General features: G+C 45.9%; 1 protein-coding gene and 2 non-coding genes across 6 annotated transcripts; all 3 read left to right on the forward strand.

Moving 5' to 3' along the window:
- Positions 1-123: 123 nt before the first annotated feature.
- Positions 124-13,693, forward strand: RPSA (ribosomal protein SA). 4 transcript variants are annotated; one of them, XM_055557359.1, is made up of 8 exons: positions 141-173; positions 642-730; positions 1,624-1,789; positions 2,825-2,964; positions 12,005-12,250; positions 13,003-13,131; positions 13,248-13,413; positions 13,522-13,693. In XM_055557359.1, the coding sequence occupies exons 3-8, from the start codon at positions 1,657-1,659 to the stop codon at positions 13,614-13,616; spliced, it is 909 nt and encodes a 302-aa protein (XP_055413334.1). In that variant the 5' UTR covers positions 141-173; positions 642-730; positions 1,624-1,656; the 3' UTR covers positions 13,617-13,693. The 4 variants fall into 4 exon arrangements, with proteins under 4 accessions (XP_055413335.1, XP_055413334.1, XP_055413337.1 ...); XM_055557362.1 differs by having other exon boundaries at positions 143-173; positions 2,846-2,964; XM_055557360.1 differs by lacking the exon at positions 642-730 and having other exon boundaries at positions 124-173.
- LOC129635672 (small nucleolar RNA SNORA62/SNORA6 family) lies at positions 2,623-2,773 on the forward strand. The gene has a single exon (XR_008706425.1). It is a non-coding gene; the product is annotated as a small nucleolar RNA SNORA62/SNORA6 family (small nucleolar RNA).
- Positions 12,307-12,455, forward strand: LOC129635673 (small nucleolar RNA SNORA62/SNORA6 family). Its single transcript, XR_008706426.1, has one exon. It is a non-coding gene; the product is annotated as a small nucleolar RNA SNORA62/SNORA6 family (small nucleolar RNA).
- Positions 13,694-14,639: the final 946 nt, after the last annotated feature.

Genomic DNA, 14,639 nt, shown 5'->3' on the forward strand with positions numbered 1-14,639 from the left:
AGCGCCGTAGCCCGTCTTCCGGAGGAAGGCCCGCCCCCAAGATGCAAGGCTTCATTGCGCTTCCGTTGAGATTTCGTTGTTATTGGCTGGATGCGGACTATATAAGGACGTCATTTCCGCCCGCCCGTCCTTTCGGCGCTACCCAGAGAGGGGTCCATACGGCGTTGTCCTGAGTGAGTTGCTTTTGGGGTGCCGGTGGCTCCCAGGGTAAAAGGACAAGCTTCCTGTCCAAACGAGGTGTGGGGAGGACCTGGGGTGAGAGCCCGCAGACGGAGTGCGTTAGTCTCTGACTAGGCGCTCTATCGCTCAAACTGGCGACCCACACGTGGCCGGGCCCGGGCCGGGACGTTCCCACTAGGCCTCGGGAGCGGGCAGAGGTTGCGCTCCCGCCGCGGAGGCCCCGGGCCGCCGTGCGGGTGGCCGAGGGTGCAGAGAGACCACCTTACGCTGCGCGCTAGTTTAGACTCAAATCCCGATGCTCGGTTGTAAATCCCGAGGTTTATGCTCCAGTTTTCTCCATCAACTTGAGTTGGTCTCTTCCTTGTTCATGGTGTTAAGGAGTTAAGGTTCTTGAGGTTTTTGTTACTGGAAAGCTCAAACGTCACGTTTCTGTTCTCTCGGTTCAAAATAACTTGGACAAGGAATGCAAAAAAAGTCCTAACAGAGAGGTGTAGAGAGAAAGAGATTTAGTGACGAACAGACGCGAAAGTGCACTCGGGGAAGAAAGCAGGTGAGGAGCGCACCGAGAGCTTTTCAGACACACACACACACACACACACACACACCCCATTTCACTTTGATTTCTCTAATGGGTGGTTTCTATGGGAGGTTTCTTGATTAGGGGCGAAGTACAGTTTGTTGAAATTGGATGGGATCAAATTGGATGGGATCTTGATTGCACCTGGTTCTGGAAGGCACCCACATGCTCTTTAAGAGCCGTTTTCCTCTATGAGCGCCCTTCCCGAGAGGTTCAAGAGCGGTCACCTGCAGCTAGTATGCTCGTCCAGGCCCTGTGGATTTGTGGGCAGGGTTTCCTATTCAGGTGTGACGAGCTTTAATCAAAATCTAATTTATGTTCGTGTTGTAAACGCCATATTTGACGCTTTATGGTCACATTAAGTGCAGAAAAAAGGGGTTGGAGTTCTGATTATCTGCGTTTGAGGAGATTGTCCTTGATCTGGCCTTGTTTTTCTCCTTTCAAGGAAAACTAATAATCTCAGAAGTACCGCTGAAGGTACCACCTTCAATCTGCTTGAAAATAACGCCTATTTACATCACCGTTGCTCACCTTCTGAATATTCTCAGACATGGCTGCTCTTTCACATCTAACTCCTCTGTACCTTGAGTGTTAAAAAGTCTCAATTCACTGTTTCCATTTAGTTACCTGGGTGTTTTGTCTGTCTCCACACCACTCTTTTAGCAGGATTTGATTTTCCAAGGTGGTACATAGATCTGTTAATGTTCTGTCCTATCCACTAGACTGACCCCACTGCCTGACACTGTAGGAGGTGTGGTCTATGGTTAAGATTTAAACATTAAGTCACCTGACTCCCAAGAGTAGAATGTACCATCCCGCTTGAGTCCCTGGAGTTTAAAGGACTTTGGATAACTATTGTTTTTCAGATTCCCATCGTAACTTAAAGGGAAGCTTTCACAATGTCCGGAGCCCTTGATGTCCTGCAAATGAAGGAGGAGGATGTCCTCAAATTCCTTGCAGCAGGAACCCACTTAGGTGGCACCAACCTTGACTTCCAAATGGAACAGTACATCTACAAAAGGAAAAGTGATGGTCAGTCATTGCTTTAGTGCTCTTTGCTTGGTCGTTCCAGCTATAAGAACAAGTTTTGACACTACTGTTCTGGTACTGAGTTGAAGTGCTTTGTGAAATTTGAGCCTTAGAGGGCTCTCACTAAGTAACTGATGAAAATAGATATTTAGATTGGTAAGAAGCTTTAAAAGTATTAAGTGATCTGGTTGTTTTTAAAGGAAAAATTCTGAACTCCAGTGGAAGAGTGGAAACTGGTAGGTTGTGTGTCGTGGGTTGGGCCTTGAATAAGCACAATGTGAAGATAAGGAGAACATTTAATAGCGTGAAGTGAAGTCGCTCAGTCGTGTCTGACTCTTTGCGACCCCATGGACTGTAGCCTACCGTGCTTCTCCGTCCATGGGATTTTCCAGGCAAGAGTACTGGAGTGGGGTGCCATTTTCTTCTCCAGAAGATCTTCCCAATCCAGGAATCGAACCCTGGTCTCCCGCATTGTAGGTGGACGCTTTACGATAGCTTAGTTCCTAATAATTATTTCCCAGAGTGCCTTTGTAGCTACCAATATGGGTTTGTAAAGCTGATTTCTGAATTGGGAACAAGCATTTTGGTTTTCATTTATGTATCAGGAAAAGTAGCTTTTGATGAGACAAATGCATTAAGTTGTTCAGCTGAGATAGAAGCACTGAAGGATTTACACCTGTGAGTGGCAAGGATTAACGGAGCGCGTGATAAGTTTGACATGGTAGATGACAAGAGGAAAATAATGGTAGGCCACAAATAAGTAAGAGCTTCTTGGGTTCTGCATGGAAGGCTTGAGAGTGGGTTAACACAGGAGGATAAGAAATGAAAAAATGCATTTTGCACATTATTAAAGCTCAGAGTGGAGGCCAGTCTTGGCCAATGAACTACTGAGTGTCGGAAGTGTGCTATATTAATGGCAGGATTTTCGCTAACACCAGTAGAGCTTGCCTCTATGACTGGAGTTTGATAGTACTCGCTGCCACATGACTTCATGTTTTTAGAAGAATATTACCTTACAAAACTTGGTTTGCTCTTAAGAAAACCTGTGTCCCTGCCTAGGCATCTACATCATAAATCTGAAGAGGACCTGGGAGAAGCTTCTGTTGGCCGCTCGGGCCATCGTCGCCATTGAAAATCCGGCTGATGTCAGTGTCATATCCTCCAGGAATACTGGCCAGGTTTGTGGGACAGTATGCTTGGTTTTTGCTACAAAGCTTACAGATGTTTGGGGATGTATAGAAAAGCAGAAACAGACCCCAGAGTTTATTCAAAAAACATTTGAAACTGGGCTGAGTTAGAGGAATTCCCAAAATTAAAGATTGTCACCGTATTCATCACTTCACATCTGACTCTGAAAATTCGTGTTGTGTCATTGTGTATTTTCCTGAGCCGCTGAATTTCAAGAAGTGAAAAAGTGGCTCACTGCCATTTTCAGCGGTGAGCTTTGAAGGTTTTCAGTGAAATATTGGACTTCCAGGTGGTCCAGTGGTAAGAATCTGCCTGGTAATGCAGGGGACATGGCTTCAGTCCTTGGTCCTGGAAGATTCCACGTGCCCCAGGGCAGTAAGCCCACTCAGCACGAAGTACTGAAGCCCCCACGCGCACCAAGGAAGACACTGCACCCAAAATTTAATTACATTCAGGTTTCATTTCTTTAAAAAAAACTGGAATATTGAGTTGAAAAGTTAGAATTAAATGCCAGTTTTTAAGGAAGGGCTTCTGTCGATAGGATATCACCACACACTGTCACATCAGCAACAGTAAGAATATTTGCCAGATTAAGTGAATAAAAACAGCTTAATAAACATTGTCTTTTTTCCCCTTCATTTTTTGAAACTTGCTCTAGGACACCAGTCCATTCCTACTGATAGCTGCCATCTTTTCTCCACACCCCGTCCAGCGTTGTTTGTACACATTTTGATGATGGCCGTTTTGAATAGTGAGAACCAGTTCCTCAGTATGAGAGAAATTTACCAGTTGGTATTGGCAAGCTGAAATTTCTGCCTTAAATGAGTTTATTTTCTGTTACCCACCTCAAGACATTTGCTGATGGCAGGTGTCTATTTACAGCCCTGCAGGCTCTTGAAAGCTTAGTGCCGACGGCCGTGGTTTGAAAGTTGCTATTGCGGGAAACAGCCACAAGGTGGCAGGATTTCTCTGCTCAAGTTGGTTTACTCAGGCAACCAGCGCCTTACTGTATGTAAGTCCTGTTCCTGGGTTGAAAGTTAAAAGTGAAAGATGCCAGAAGAAACGCTCAAAAGCGTGTCTGTTGTTACTTTTATTTTTATTGGAGTTGGGTGGATTTACACTTGGGTGTTGGGTGTAGGTGTACAGCATCTTGTCCAGTTACCGTGTATGCTTGCCTCTGCAGTTCTCTTCCCATATAGGGGTAAGCGTTGAGTAGAGCTCCTGTGCTATTGAGGAGGTTGTTGATGAATTTAGTATGTGATTCCACCTGTAAGTCATATAATGGCCTTTTGAGTCTCTGACTCAGTTTAACTTTTAGTATGATCCTCCCTAGTTTGATCCCTGCTTGCTGCCAATGGCATTTATTAAATTCTCCTTTTCTGGCTGTGTAATATTCCATTGTCCCTAGCTACCATTTTTTCTTCACCAGTTCCGTGTGGATGGGCATATTGGCTTCTTGCCTCTTTGGGCTTGTATAAATAGCAGAGCTGCTGTGAGCTTTGGGCTCCATGTGTCTTTGTGAATTCTGGTTTCTTCCTGGTAGACACCCAAGAGTGGGGAGCTCTGTTTTTACATTATTAAAGAACCCCCATTGTGGCTGTTTCCAATTTACATTCCCACTAATAGAATAGGAATGAGTATGTATTTTCTCCACACCCTGTCCAGCATTGTTTGTAGATGTTTTGGTGATGGCTGTTCTGACTGGTGCTATCTTGATTCCTTGGGCTTCTGTGGTGGCTCAGATGGTAAAGAATCTGCCTGCAGTGTAGGAGACTCAGGTTAAATCCCTGGGTTGGGAAGATCTCCTGAAGAAGGGTATGACTCTCCACTCCAGTATTCTTGCCTGGAGAATTCTATGGACAGTGGAACCTGGTGGGCTACAGTCCATGGGGTCCCAAAGAATCAGACACAACTGAGTGACTAAAAGGTTTTTTGGACTGATGCCTCAGTGTAGTTTTAATTTGCATGTCTCTAGAAATGAGCGTATTGAGCCTCTTGCCGTGTGCTGCTTCTAAATACAGTGTGAGGGAGATTGACCCATCAAAATTGGCATTCTGAGGGAGACTGAGGCTTGACGATTCCACCTCCTGCCTAATAATCCCCCCAGGCATTCCCTGGGGCAGTCCCTGTCATTTATTTACAGCCCTGCGGGCACTGGGACTGGTAGTGCCTGAGGCCCTGTGTGGGTTGCTGCTGCCCAAGGTGACAGGATTTCATCTCCTGTTCCTGGGTTGAAAATGAAAGTGGTAGTTGATGGAATGAGCACCCAAAGCCTTATGCTTTATTTTTTTCTAATGTAATTTTTATTTTTTATTGGATAAAGTTTTTCTTAATAACTTAAAATTTTTTTACCTTATTTTTAAAATGAAAAGTGATCAGTGATAAGAGGTGCTATTCACAAAGAAGATAGACATCAGAAACCATTAGACGCCTAACAACAAAGAAACCAAAACTGTAAAAAAAAAAAAAACAAGGGGGGGAATAATCATATAGTGAGACATTAATATTTCTCTGAGAATATTTTATCAAGTGCAGAGAAAAACAAAAATTGGAGCATCTTGAGTGATGTCATTAATAATTTAATTAGAATAGATTTATATTAAGTTACAGTAATTTTATATCCTAAAATTTATTTAAAATTTTGTGTTTTACATGTTGCTATTAGATGTCCACAGAACATTTGGAAAAACTGGCTAAAAGATAAACATTACTAAGTTTCAAAAAGTAGAATTCTTTGTGTTAGAGTTATTCATATACACATTATTTTTCAAGTTGTCTTCCATAATAGGTTATTTCAAGATACTGACTTTAGTTCCCTGTGCTATACAGTAAGCCTTTGTTGTTGCTTGTGTATCTATTTTCTAAGTCAAGTGGAATCAAAATGTCATACGTTGTTGTTTAGTTAGGCAGAAATTCATGTCTTCTAAAATATATATATTATGCATATTATTTATATATATAAAAGCTTTACTACTACGCTTCATAAATGCTTGAGAAAGAACATTAAGCTAAAAATAGATGGAAAAATTGGAAACCATAAACTAAATGAAATGGGAGCACTGAATATGAAATAGAAACTGAAACAAACTAGATAATAGTAAGAGATCTTAACATACAGTCCAGTTGTTTCTAAACATTAGACACACATCTGGAGCACTGGCAAACAAAAAGCAATACCTGGGCATTTGTACTCACAATAATTCTGATTTGCATCTGGATTTTAAGTGATTACAGGTTTTTCTATTGAATGGTAGTTTTGGTGGTACAGAATTTTCTGTTACTTTTCTGTTGGCCAGTCATGATACAGTGGTATTAAGTGAGTAATAGCTACATAATGGCAGTAGTGAAAGATGTTTATCAGTTTTCACAATCAAAAAATAAAAGATAATTATAATTATAAGCCATAATGGGAATATGATTAACTTAATATAAAATAATGACAGACAGTTTGGTGGGGGGGTCAAGCAGAGTGATGGGGTAAGGGGAAGTGCATTCATGCAGGTGTTTTCATCCACCCAGCTGGTCTATATCTTTTGGTGCATTTAATCCATTTACATTTCAGGTAATGTATGATCCTATTACCATTTTAATTGTTTCAGGTTTATTTTCTGTAGGTCTTTCCTTCTCTTGTGTTTCCTGTCTGGAGAAGTTCCTTTAGCATCTGTTGTAAAGCTGGTTTGGTGGTGCTGAATTCTCTCTAACTTTTTGCTTGTCTGGAAAGCTTTTGATTTCTCTATCATGCCATTCCCTGCTGGCTTGTCATTTCCATTGAGAAATCAGGTGGTAGTCTGATGGGAGTTCCCTTGCCACGTTATTTGTTGTTTTCCCTTGTTGATTTTAATATCTTCTCTGTGTTTAAGGTTTGCCAGTTGGATTACTATGTGTCTTTGTGTGTTCCTCCTTGGGTTTATCCTGCCTGGGACTCTCTACTTCCTGAACTTGATTGACTATTTCCTTCTCCATTTTAGGGGAGTTTTCAGCTATTACCTCTTCAGATACTTCCTCAGGTCCTTTCTTTCTCTCTCCTTCTGGGACCCCTGTAACGGGAATGTTGATGTGTTTAATGTTGGCCCATGGGGCACTCGGACTGTCTTCCTTTCTTTTCAGTCTTTTTTCCCCCTGCATTCTGTTCTGTGGCAGTGATTTCCACCGTTCTGTCCTCCAGGTCATTTACCCGTTCTTTTGCCTCTTCTGCTGTTGATTCCTTCCAGTGTATTATTTATCTGTCTGTTTTAGGTCTTTGGTAAACAGTTCTTGCATCTTTTCAATCTTTGCTTCCATTCTTTTTCCAAGATCCTGTATCATCATCTTCAGTATCATTTTGAATTCTTTTTCTGGAAAGTTGCCTGTCTCCACTTTACTTGTTTTTCTGGGGTTTTATGTTATCTGTTCATCTGGGACATAACCACCTGCTTTTTCATGCTGACTAACTTTCTGTAATGTGGTTTTGTTTCACTCGCTATGGGCCTGTGCTTGCTTCTCTGTCTGCCCTCTAATGGAGGAGGCTGTGACTTCTGTCGACTTCCTGATGGAAGGGACTGGTGGTGGGAAAGACTAGGTCTTGTTCTGGTGGCAGGGCCTTGGTCAGTAAAGTTTTAATCCAGTTATCTGCTGATGGGTGCTCCCAGGGATTGTGCTCCCTCCCTGGTAGTTGTTTGGCCTGAGAACACCCAGCCTTGGGTTGCAGGCTCAGTGGTCAGGTTAGTGGTGACCTCCGAGAGGCTTTACGTCAAGGAAGGACCTTCCCAGACTGGTGCCCCCATCCCTGCGAGCCTCTGTGGGCCCACACCTCCACAGGAGGCCCTCCAACGTGAGCAGGCAGTTCTGGTTCCGTCTCCTGTGGCGTCGCTGCACCTTTCCCCTGAGTCTTTGTGCACGCAAGGTTTGGTTTCTGCCCTCCAAGACTGGAGTCTCTGTTTCCCCAATCCTGTGGAAGTCCTATAATCAAATCCCACTGGTCTGCAAGGTCAGATTCCCTGGGGATTGCCAGTCCCTTTGTTGGATACCCAGGCTGGGAAGCCTGATCTGAGGTTCAGAACCTTTACAACAGTGGGAGAACTTCTTTAGTATTAATTGTTCTCTAGTCTGAGTCACCCACCCAGCTGGTGTGGGATTTGGTTTTATCATGATTGTGCCCCTCCTACCATCTACCATCTCTCTGCGGCTTCGTCTTTGAATGTGGGGTATCTTTTTGGTAGGTTCCAGCATCTTCCTGTTGCTGGTTCTGCAACAGCTAGTTGTGATTTTGGTGCTCTTGCAGGAGGAGATGAGCGCATGTCCTTCTATTCCGCCGTCTTGAACCATGAAGTCAAGTTGATTTGCAATGCAGTGTTTGCTGTAGGTGTTGTATTAGTGTGAATCTGTTAATCCCAAACTCCTAATTTATCCTTTCCCCGATGGTAAGCATAAGTTTGGCTTTTAATTCTGCGAGGGAGTTTGTCCCTGGTAAACTTGTGCTACCAACTTTGAGGTTCCACCTATAAGTCATTGTAACAGCAGGATGAGCACAGCCCTTAGCAGGCAGCCATTGCTGTGCCTCGTTAGCCCACATCCTGGTTACTAAGCGACGGGTCTTACTCAGCCTTTGGTGGGTACCTCAGTGGGCCCTGCCTACAAGCACCTGTCATTGGGGGACCATTAAGGAAGCAATTCAGCCAAGGGTCAGTAGCGTGTGGACCATGAGGCAGATTGAGGCCTTCTGATGAGCCTTGGGCCGGCGCGTGAGCGGGAGGCCCGGGACAGACTGGGGACTGCGCCCTGCAGGGCCCCAGAGCCTTCACTAAGGCCCTCCGCCAGCTTTGGGCCTGGCCTTGAGGCAGCGGCGGCCTCTCCCTCATCCCCGTTTCTGTGACCTGATGGCGGCGGCCACCTGCCTGGGTTGCCGTCTGTGAGACCTAGACCCCCCTCGGCTTTGGTGTGGCCTGAGGAGACTGAGGGCCAGTTGGATTGGGTGCCTGGCTCCCTCGGGGTGACAGCTGGGCAGGATGTGGAGACCTGGCCCTGAAGGAGCTGCCAGCTGAGCTGTGCCACCTCTTAGCCAGGATGGGACCTTGCCCTTTCTTGTCAAGACAAAGAATAACATTCATTTGGTGGAGATTCACAGGAACATAGTTACCTGACCATGGCCAGACCGCAAAAACAAAGGATCTGACATCAAGAAGTTTGCAGCAACTAACCACGCCCCTCCCTCACCTTTTGCTTTCGCTGAAAGCTTTCAGTAACTTTAGGTACTCTTGGGGCATGCGCCGTCCATCTCCTTGTATGAACCTGTAATAAGCCTTTCTCTGTTCCAACTAAATGGTATGATTGGTCTCACTTGGCGTCGGGCAAACAGGCTTGTGATCCAGTAACAAGATGACGTTGGCCTTTTGTGTCTGACTCGTTCATTTAGTATGATCCTCACTAGGTTCATCCAGGCTTCCTGCCAGTGGCATTTATTAAATTCTCATTTCTGGCTGAGTAATAAAGACTCCATTGTCCCTGGCTACCATTTGTTTCTCCTTTACCTTTCTGCTGTGGGTGGCGTTTTGGCTGCTTCTCTCTTTCGGCTTGTGTAAATAGCGTTGCAGTGAACTCAGGCGTGCGTGTGTCTTTGAATTCTGGTTTCTTCCTGGTAAGACACCCAGGAGTCGGGTGGCAGGGTCTTAGGGCAGCTGTTTCTGCTTTACTAAGGAACCCTCGGTTTACAACCACAAACTTGAATCCACACCCTGTCCAGCATTTATTGTCTGTAGATGTGGGTGGTGGCCATTCTGACTGGTGCTAACGATTTCTCAGTGTAGCTTTGATTTGCATGTCTCTACAAAGTAGCAATATTGAGCCTCTTTTCGTGTGTTTCTTTTAAACATGGTGTGAGGGAGATTAAACTGTTGAAACTGGCCTCCTGAGACTCTGCTGCTTTTTTCCCCAGTTACTCACCCCAGACACTTTCTGAGGCAGCTGTCATTTACAGCCCTGCAGGGCCTGGTTTCAAGGTCGCTGTTGGCCTGAAATGGCCACATGGTGGCAGGATTTTGTGGAAGTGCCAGAAGAAACGCTCCAAATGTCCTTTCACATTACAGCTTTTTATTTTCTAAGTTTTGGGTTTTTTTTGTTTGTTTGTTTTTAATGCTTATGTGTTCATTTGTTTGGTTGCATCGCCCTGGTTCTCACTTGAAATCCCCAGGGTCTTTGACCCTTGTTGCACCATGGGGTATCTTAGATGTAGCATGTGGGATCCAGTCCCTTGACCAGGGAAGTTTCTGAGTTTTATTTTTATTGGAGTAAGGTTGATTTCCAACGCTGTGCTTGTTGTAGGTGTGCAAGGTCGTGTCCAGTTACGTGTGTCACCGTCCTCAGACCTGTTTCCATGGGATTAACATACATACTAATAGATATAAAACTGGTAGGCAACGAGACCTCCTGTACAGCATGGGGAGCTCTCCCTGTGCTGTATGGTAGGTCTCGTTGCTTGTCAGTTTTACATATACTAGTGTGTATGTTAATCCCAAACAGTGGCTTTGGTCCTAGGCCTCAGCTGTAGTTTCAGTCCCCTCTGTTTCTTTGGTCCTAGGCCTCAGCTGTAGTTTCAGTCCCCTCTGTTTCGTGGCAACCTGGTGGTGTCTGCCTCTGGGTTCAGGGAGGCCAGGGTTGCAACTGGAGCTGGTGAGTAAAGGCAGAGGCCGCCCTGGCGACCTCGCCTCTTCTCGTGCCGCTGCACAACAGCACTCATATCTGCAGCAGGACTGCTCTGCGTCCCCTTGAGTGTGTTTCCCTCCCCCCACCAGGCTTCTTGCCTGGTGTCCTCTAAGGCAGCACTCAGCCGTCACCTGGCCTCGCGGACACACGCCTCAGGCTGCAGTGAGCAGGGCGGTGGCACAGACCGTCTGCGCGGGTCTCTGTCCTGCCCGGCACAAACCAGTCATCTTTGTGCTGAGCTTCGGAACCTCCGTTTTTGTTCCAGTGAATATCCCTGCCAGTGAGGGAATGTTCAGGGTAGCGGGTGACATTTCCTCTTTTTCAGCTACCTCCCAAGAGGACTGGGAGTCCGCCCCACTTCCTCTTTTTTGTCTCCTTCAGCCCTGTTCTGTGGAGCTCTTTCTTGCCCTTTGAGTTGTTCCTAGGTGTCCTGTTATACGTACAAGTGTACATTTATACATATATACAAATATATAACAGTGTTGGTGGAAGGGGGTGAATTCTTCTCAATTCTCATTTTACTCAATTGTCCTGATTAGGCCTCCTTGCAAGAGGTGTTTTAACTGGGCTTTATTCCCCTTGTGGCTGGCTTAATCACTGGAATTCTTTGGTGAGACACATGGTTGATGGTTTTAATTACTGCTGTAGAGTGAGCTCAGTGACCAGTCTGTGCTTCCATCAGGGAAAATTTACTACCTAGAATACAGAAGTGCTCTGGTGGTCAGATTCCACGTGGTGTGTTTGCATTTTGTGTCATTTTTTAGTCTTATGAGGAATTTGGACGTACAGGAGTCACTAGCCTGTTACTCGTAAGTGGTACTTGAACCAGGCTGGTTTGCTGTGGAACCAGCAGAAGTGAGGGTGTAGTGAGCATCAGCTAACCCGAGGGAAGAGCGTCCCTAGCAGAGGGCCTGGGTGTGGGGCCATGCTTTGCGTTTTTCTTTTTGTCCTGATTCTATGTTTCCAGGCAATAAGTGGAAGATGGAGAACAATCTGCCTACAATGCAGGAGACCCGGGGTCAATCCCTGGGTCAGGAAGATCCCCGGGAGAAGGGGATGGCAACTCACTCAGTATTCTTGCCTGGAGACAGACAAGAGGAGCACAGACAGAGCAGCATAGCAGGCTGTAGGCCATAGGGTGGTAAAGAGTCAGGCGCAACTGTGTGACTAACACTTTGAGTTTTCATAGAACGATTAACTACTAGATGTTTTGAGCAAGGCTTTGGGGGAGTTTCCTGCTAGGTAGCTTGCTTGGTGACATTACAGAAGGTGGTGGTGGTCCGTTTATCATCGCAGGGCTCCTGTGGCACCGTCTCTGGGACGCTTGTTACCTCTTTCTGTTGCTTCTTCCAGCGAGCTGTGCTGAAGTTTGCTGCTGCCACCGGAGCCACTCCTATCGCAGGCCGCTTCACTCCGGGAACCTTCACTAACCAGATCCAGGCCGCGTTCAGGGAGCCAAGGCTTCTGGTGGTCACCGATCCCAGGGCTGACCACCAGCCCCTCACGGAAGCCTCTTACGTGAACCTGCCAACCATTGCTCTGTGCAACACGGACTCTCCTCTGCGCTACGTGGACATTGCCATCCCGTGCAACAACAAGGTAACAGTCTGTGACTGAGCTGGCGCAGCCGCTAAGTGCTCCGCCCCGGGCTCTCCTCTGCACATTGTTAGAGCTTGGAGTTGAGGCCACTGGCCAGTGAACTCTCAAGTGTAGGTAGTGTGCTACACGAGGGGCAAGTTTTCGCTAACACCACAAGGGTCTCTGGCCCAATGAGTGGAGTTGGATAGTAATACTTGCTACAAAAGTATGATTTTAAGGAGAGGTGAAAACATTTTAAAGATAGCCTTTTTTTTTTTTCTCTTCTTCAATATTCCTAACTCTTCAGGCAGTACTTGACTTTTCTGTTTTCTCAGTTCATGTATCCTGCTCTGAGATCCTGAAAAGGTGGGTTACCTATGTTTCAAATTGGTCGTTTGTCACTGATCTCAAACCTGGCTACACATAAGAATGGGGCTGAGGTTTTCTTTTATTTCTACCAATATTCAGGCACTGGCCCCATTTTGTTGAGTGGAGTCTTAATTAAACCCAGTTAGTTAATTAAATTCCAGTGGCAGACAAGATTAAGAACCAGAGATAGAGAACAATCTTGGTATAAACTTTGATTTTTAATTGGAGTACAGTTTTAAGTGTTGTGTTAGTTTCTGCTGTGCTATAAACACTTTCAGACTAACAGACATGTCTGCTCACGTGGTACCAAGGGACCTAGATGATGAGGGGACAGGTTAGGTGGAGTGGGGGGTGCTTATTGTTCGCGGTTTGCCAAGTGTCGCTTTAACCTGGCGCTCTTGCAGGGAGCACACTCGGTGGGTCTGATGTGGTGGATGCTCGCCCGGGAAGTCCTGCGCATGCGTGGCACCATCTCCCGAGAGCACCCGTGGGAGGTCATGCCGGACCTCTACTTCTACAGAGATCCTGAGGAGGTGAGCTTCGTCCACAGGGGCTTGTTGTCACTCACATAAGTACATGGATACTTTTTACTGCCAACAGAAACTAATCCGCCATTGCATATAAACCAAAAAATATTTTCCTAAACTAGATTGAAAAGGAAGAGCAGGCAGCAGCTGAGAAGGCTGTGACCAAGGAGGAGTTTCAGGGTGAATGGACCGCTCCAGCTCCAGAGTTCACGGCTGCTCAGCCTGAGGTGGCAGACTGGTCTGAAGGCGTGCAGGTGCCTTCCGTGCCCATTCAGCAGTTCCCCACTGGTACGTATCAGGGTCCAGTATCTGTAGGAATACAAGCAGATTGGTGGGGTGGGGTTACAAAAGTAATCTGGGGATGTGGCTGATGACCTCCTTGTATTTTCTCAACAGAAGACTGGAGTGCTCAGCCTTCCACTGAAGACTGGTCTGCAGCCCCCACCGCCCAGGCCACGGAATGGGTAGGAACCACCACCGAGTGGTCGTAAGCTCTTCTTCCAGACACTTGTAGAACTTCCACAAACTTCCACCAAAATGGAAATTTGGTTGATGGAAAATAAACTGTTTCTAAAAATTTTGTTCGTTCATTTCAGTCTATGGGACAGACACACCTGGTGTGAAAGCCTTGCTCAGCCTAGTGTGTGGCTCTGGGCCCAGGTGTCCTCAGCAGAGGATAATATTCATGGGGCTGTGATTCAGAGCAGCTGGTCCTGAGTCTGGGCATGTGGCCAGTGCATACTCTATCACTTTGTCGTTCCTTAGTGTGTAATTTTAAAATAGTTTAAAATAGTAAAATATGTCATGCATGTAGTTGATCTGATAGACATACCTGTGTATTCTTGGAGAATACAATACACAGAATTGGTCAATACAGCTCTGTTACCCAAGAATTAGGACACTAGCTTTCTTTAAAAAACCAAGGTAAATAGAAGTGTCAGGCCAGAAGGAAGCTGTGGTCACCAGCGTCCATTCTCCCTTCTTCCATACTAACAGGTGCCTGGAGTGTGAGCTGGGTGTAAGCTGAGAAACTGTTAGATGTAATTAATGTCTGAGGCATCAGTTTCTCAGCAAAGTCCTGTGAGAAGAAGCAACTTGAGGTAGATCTAGGCAGCCTGTAGCGGGAGTGGAAGAACAGTTCAGCTGTCACAGTAGGACGTTCTGAGCTGCGGTGCACTCAGCCCGACGCTGCGTGTGACCAAGGCCCGCAGCTATGCCTGTGCATCTGAAGAGGCAGACAGAAAGAGAAAACACTTTATCCTTGAGAAGCTAACAGAAAAGGGTTGGGTAGGATTAAAGGTGTTTTACAAACATACCATAAAGAAGAAATACCATAAAGATTTTGGTAACCATACTTTGTATCAAGAACTGTCCGCTGGCTGGTCAGCAGACCGTGCGTGCTCAGTTGTGTCCAACTCTGTAACCCTATGGACAGTAGCCCTCCAGGCTCTGGCTGTGGGATTTCGCAGGCAAGAGTACTGGTGGGTTGCCATGCCTTCCTCCAGGGGATCTTC

This window comes from Bubalus kerabau, chromosome 20 (assembly GCF_029407905.1).
Source record: "Bubalus kerabau isolate K-KA32 ecotype Philippines breed swamp buffalo chromosome 20, PCC_UOA_SB_1v2, whole genome shotgun sequence".
NCBI lineage: Eukaryota > Metazoa > Chordata > Mammalia > Artiodactyla > Bovidae > Bubalus > Bubalus kerabau.

Coding starts and splice junctions, on each gene's coding strand:
- RPSA (XM_055557360.1), top strand. CDS start 1,657: ATGTCCGGAGCCCTTGATGTCCTGCAAATGAAGGAGGAGGATGTCCTC. Junction 2,965..12,004: donor CCTCCAGGAATACTGGCCAG/GTTTGTGGGACA, acceptor TGCTTCTTCCAG/CGAGCTGTGCTGAAGTTTGC. Junction 13,414..13,521: donor CATTCAGCAGTTCCCCACTG/GTACGTATCAGG, acceptor TTTTCTCAACAG/AAGACTGGAGTGCTCAGCCT.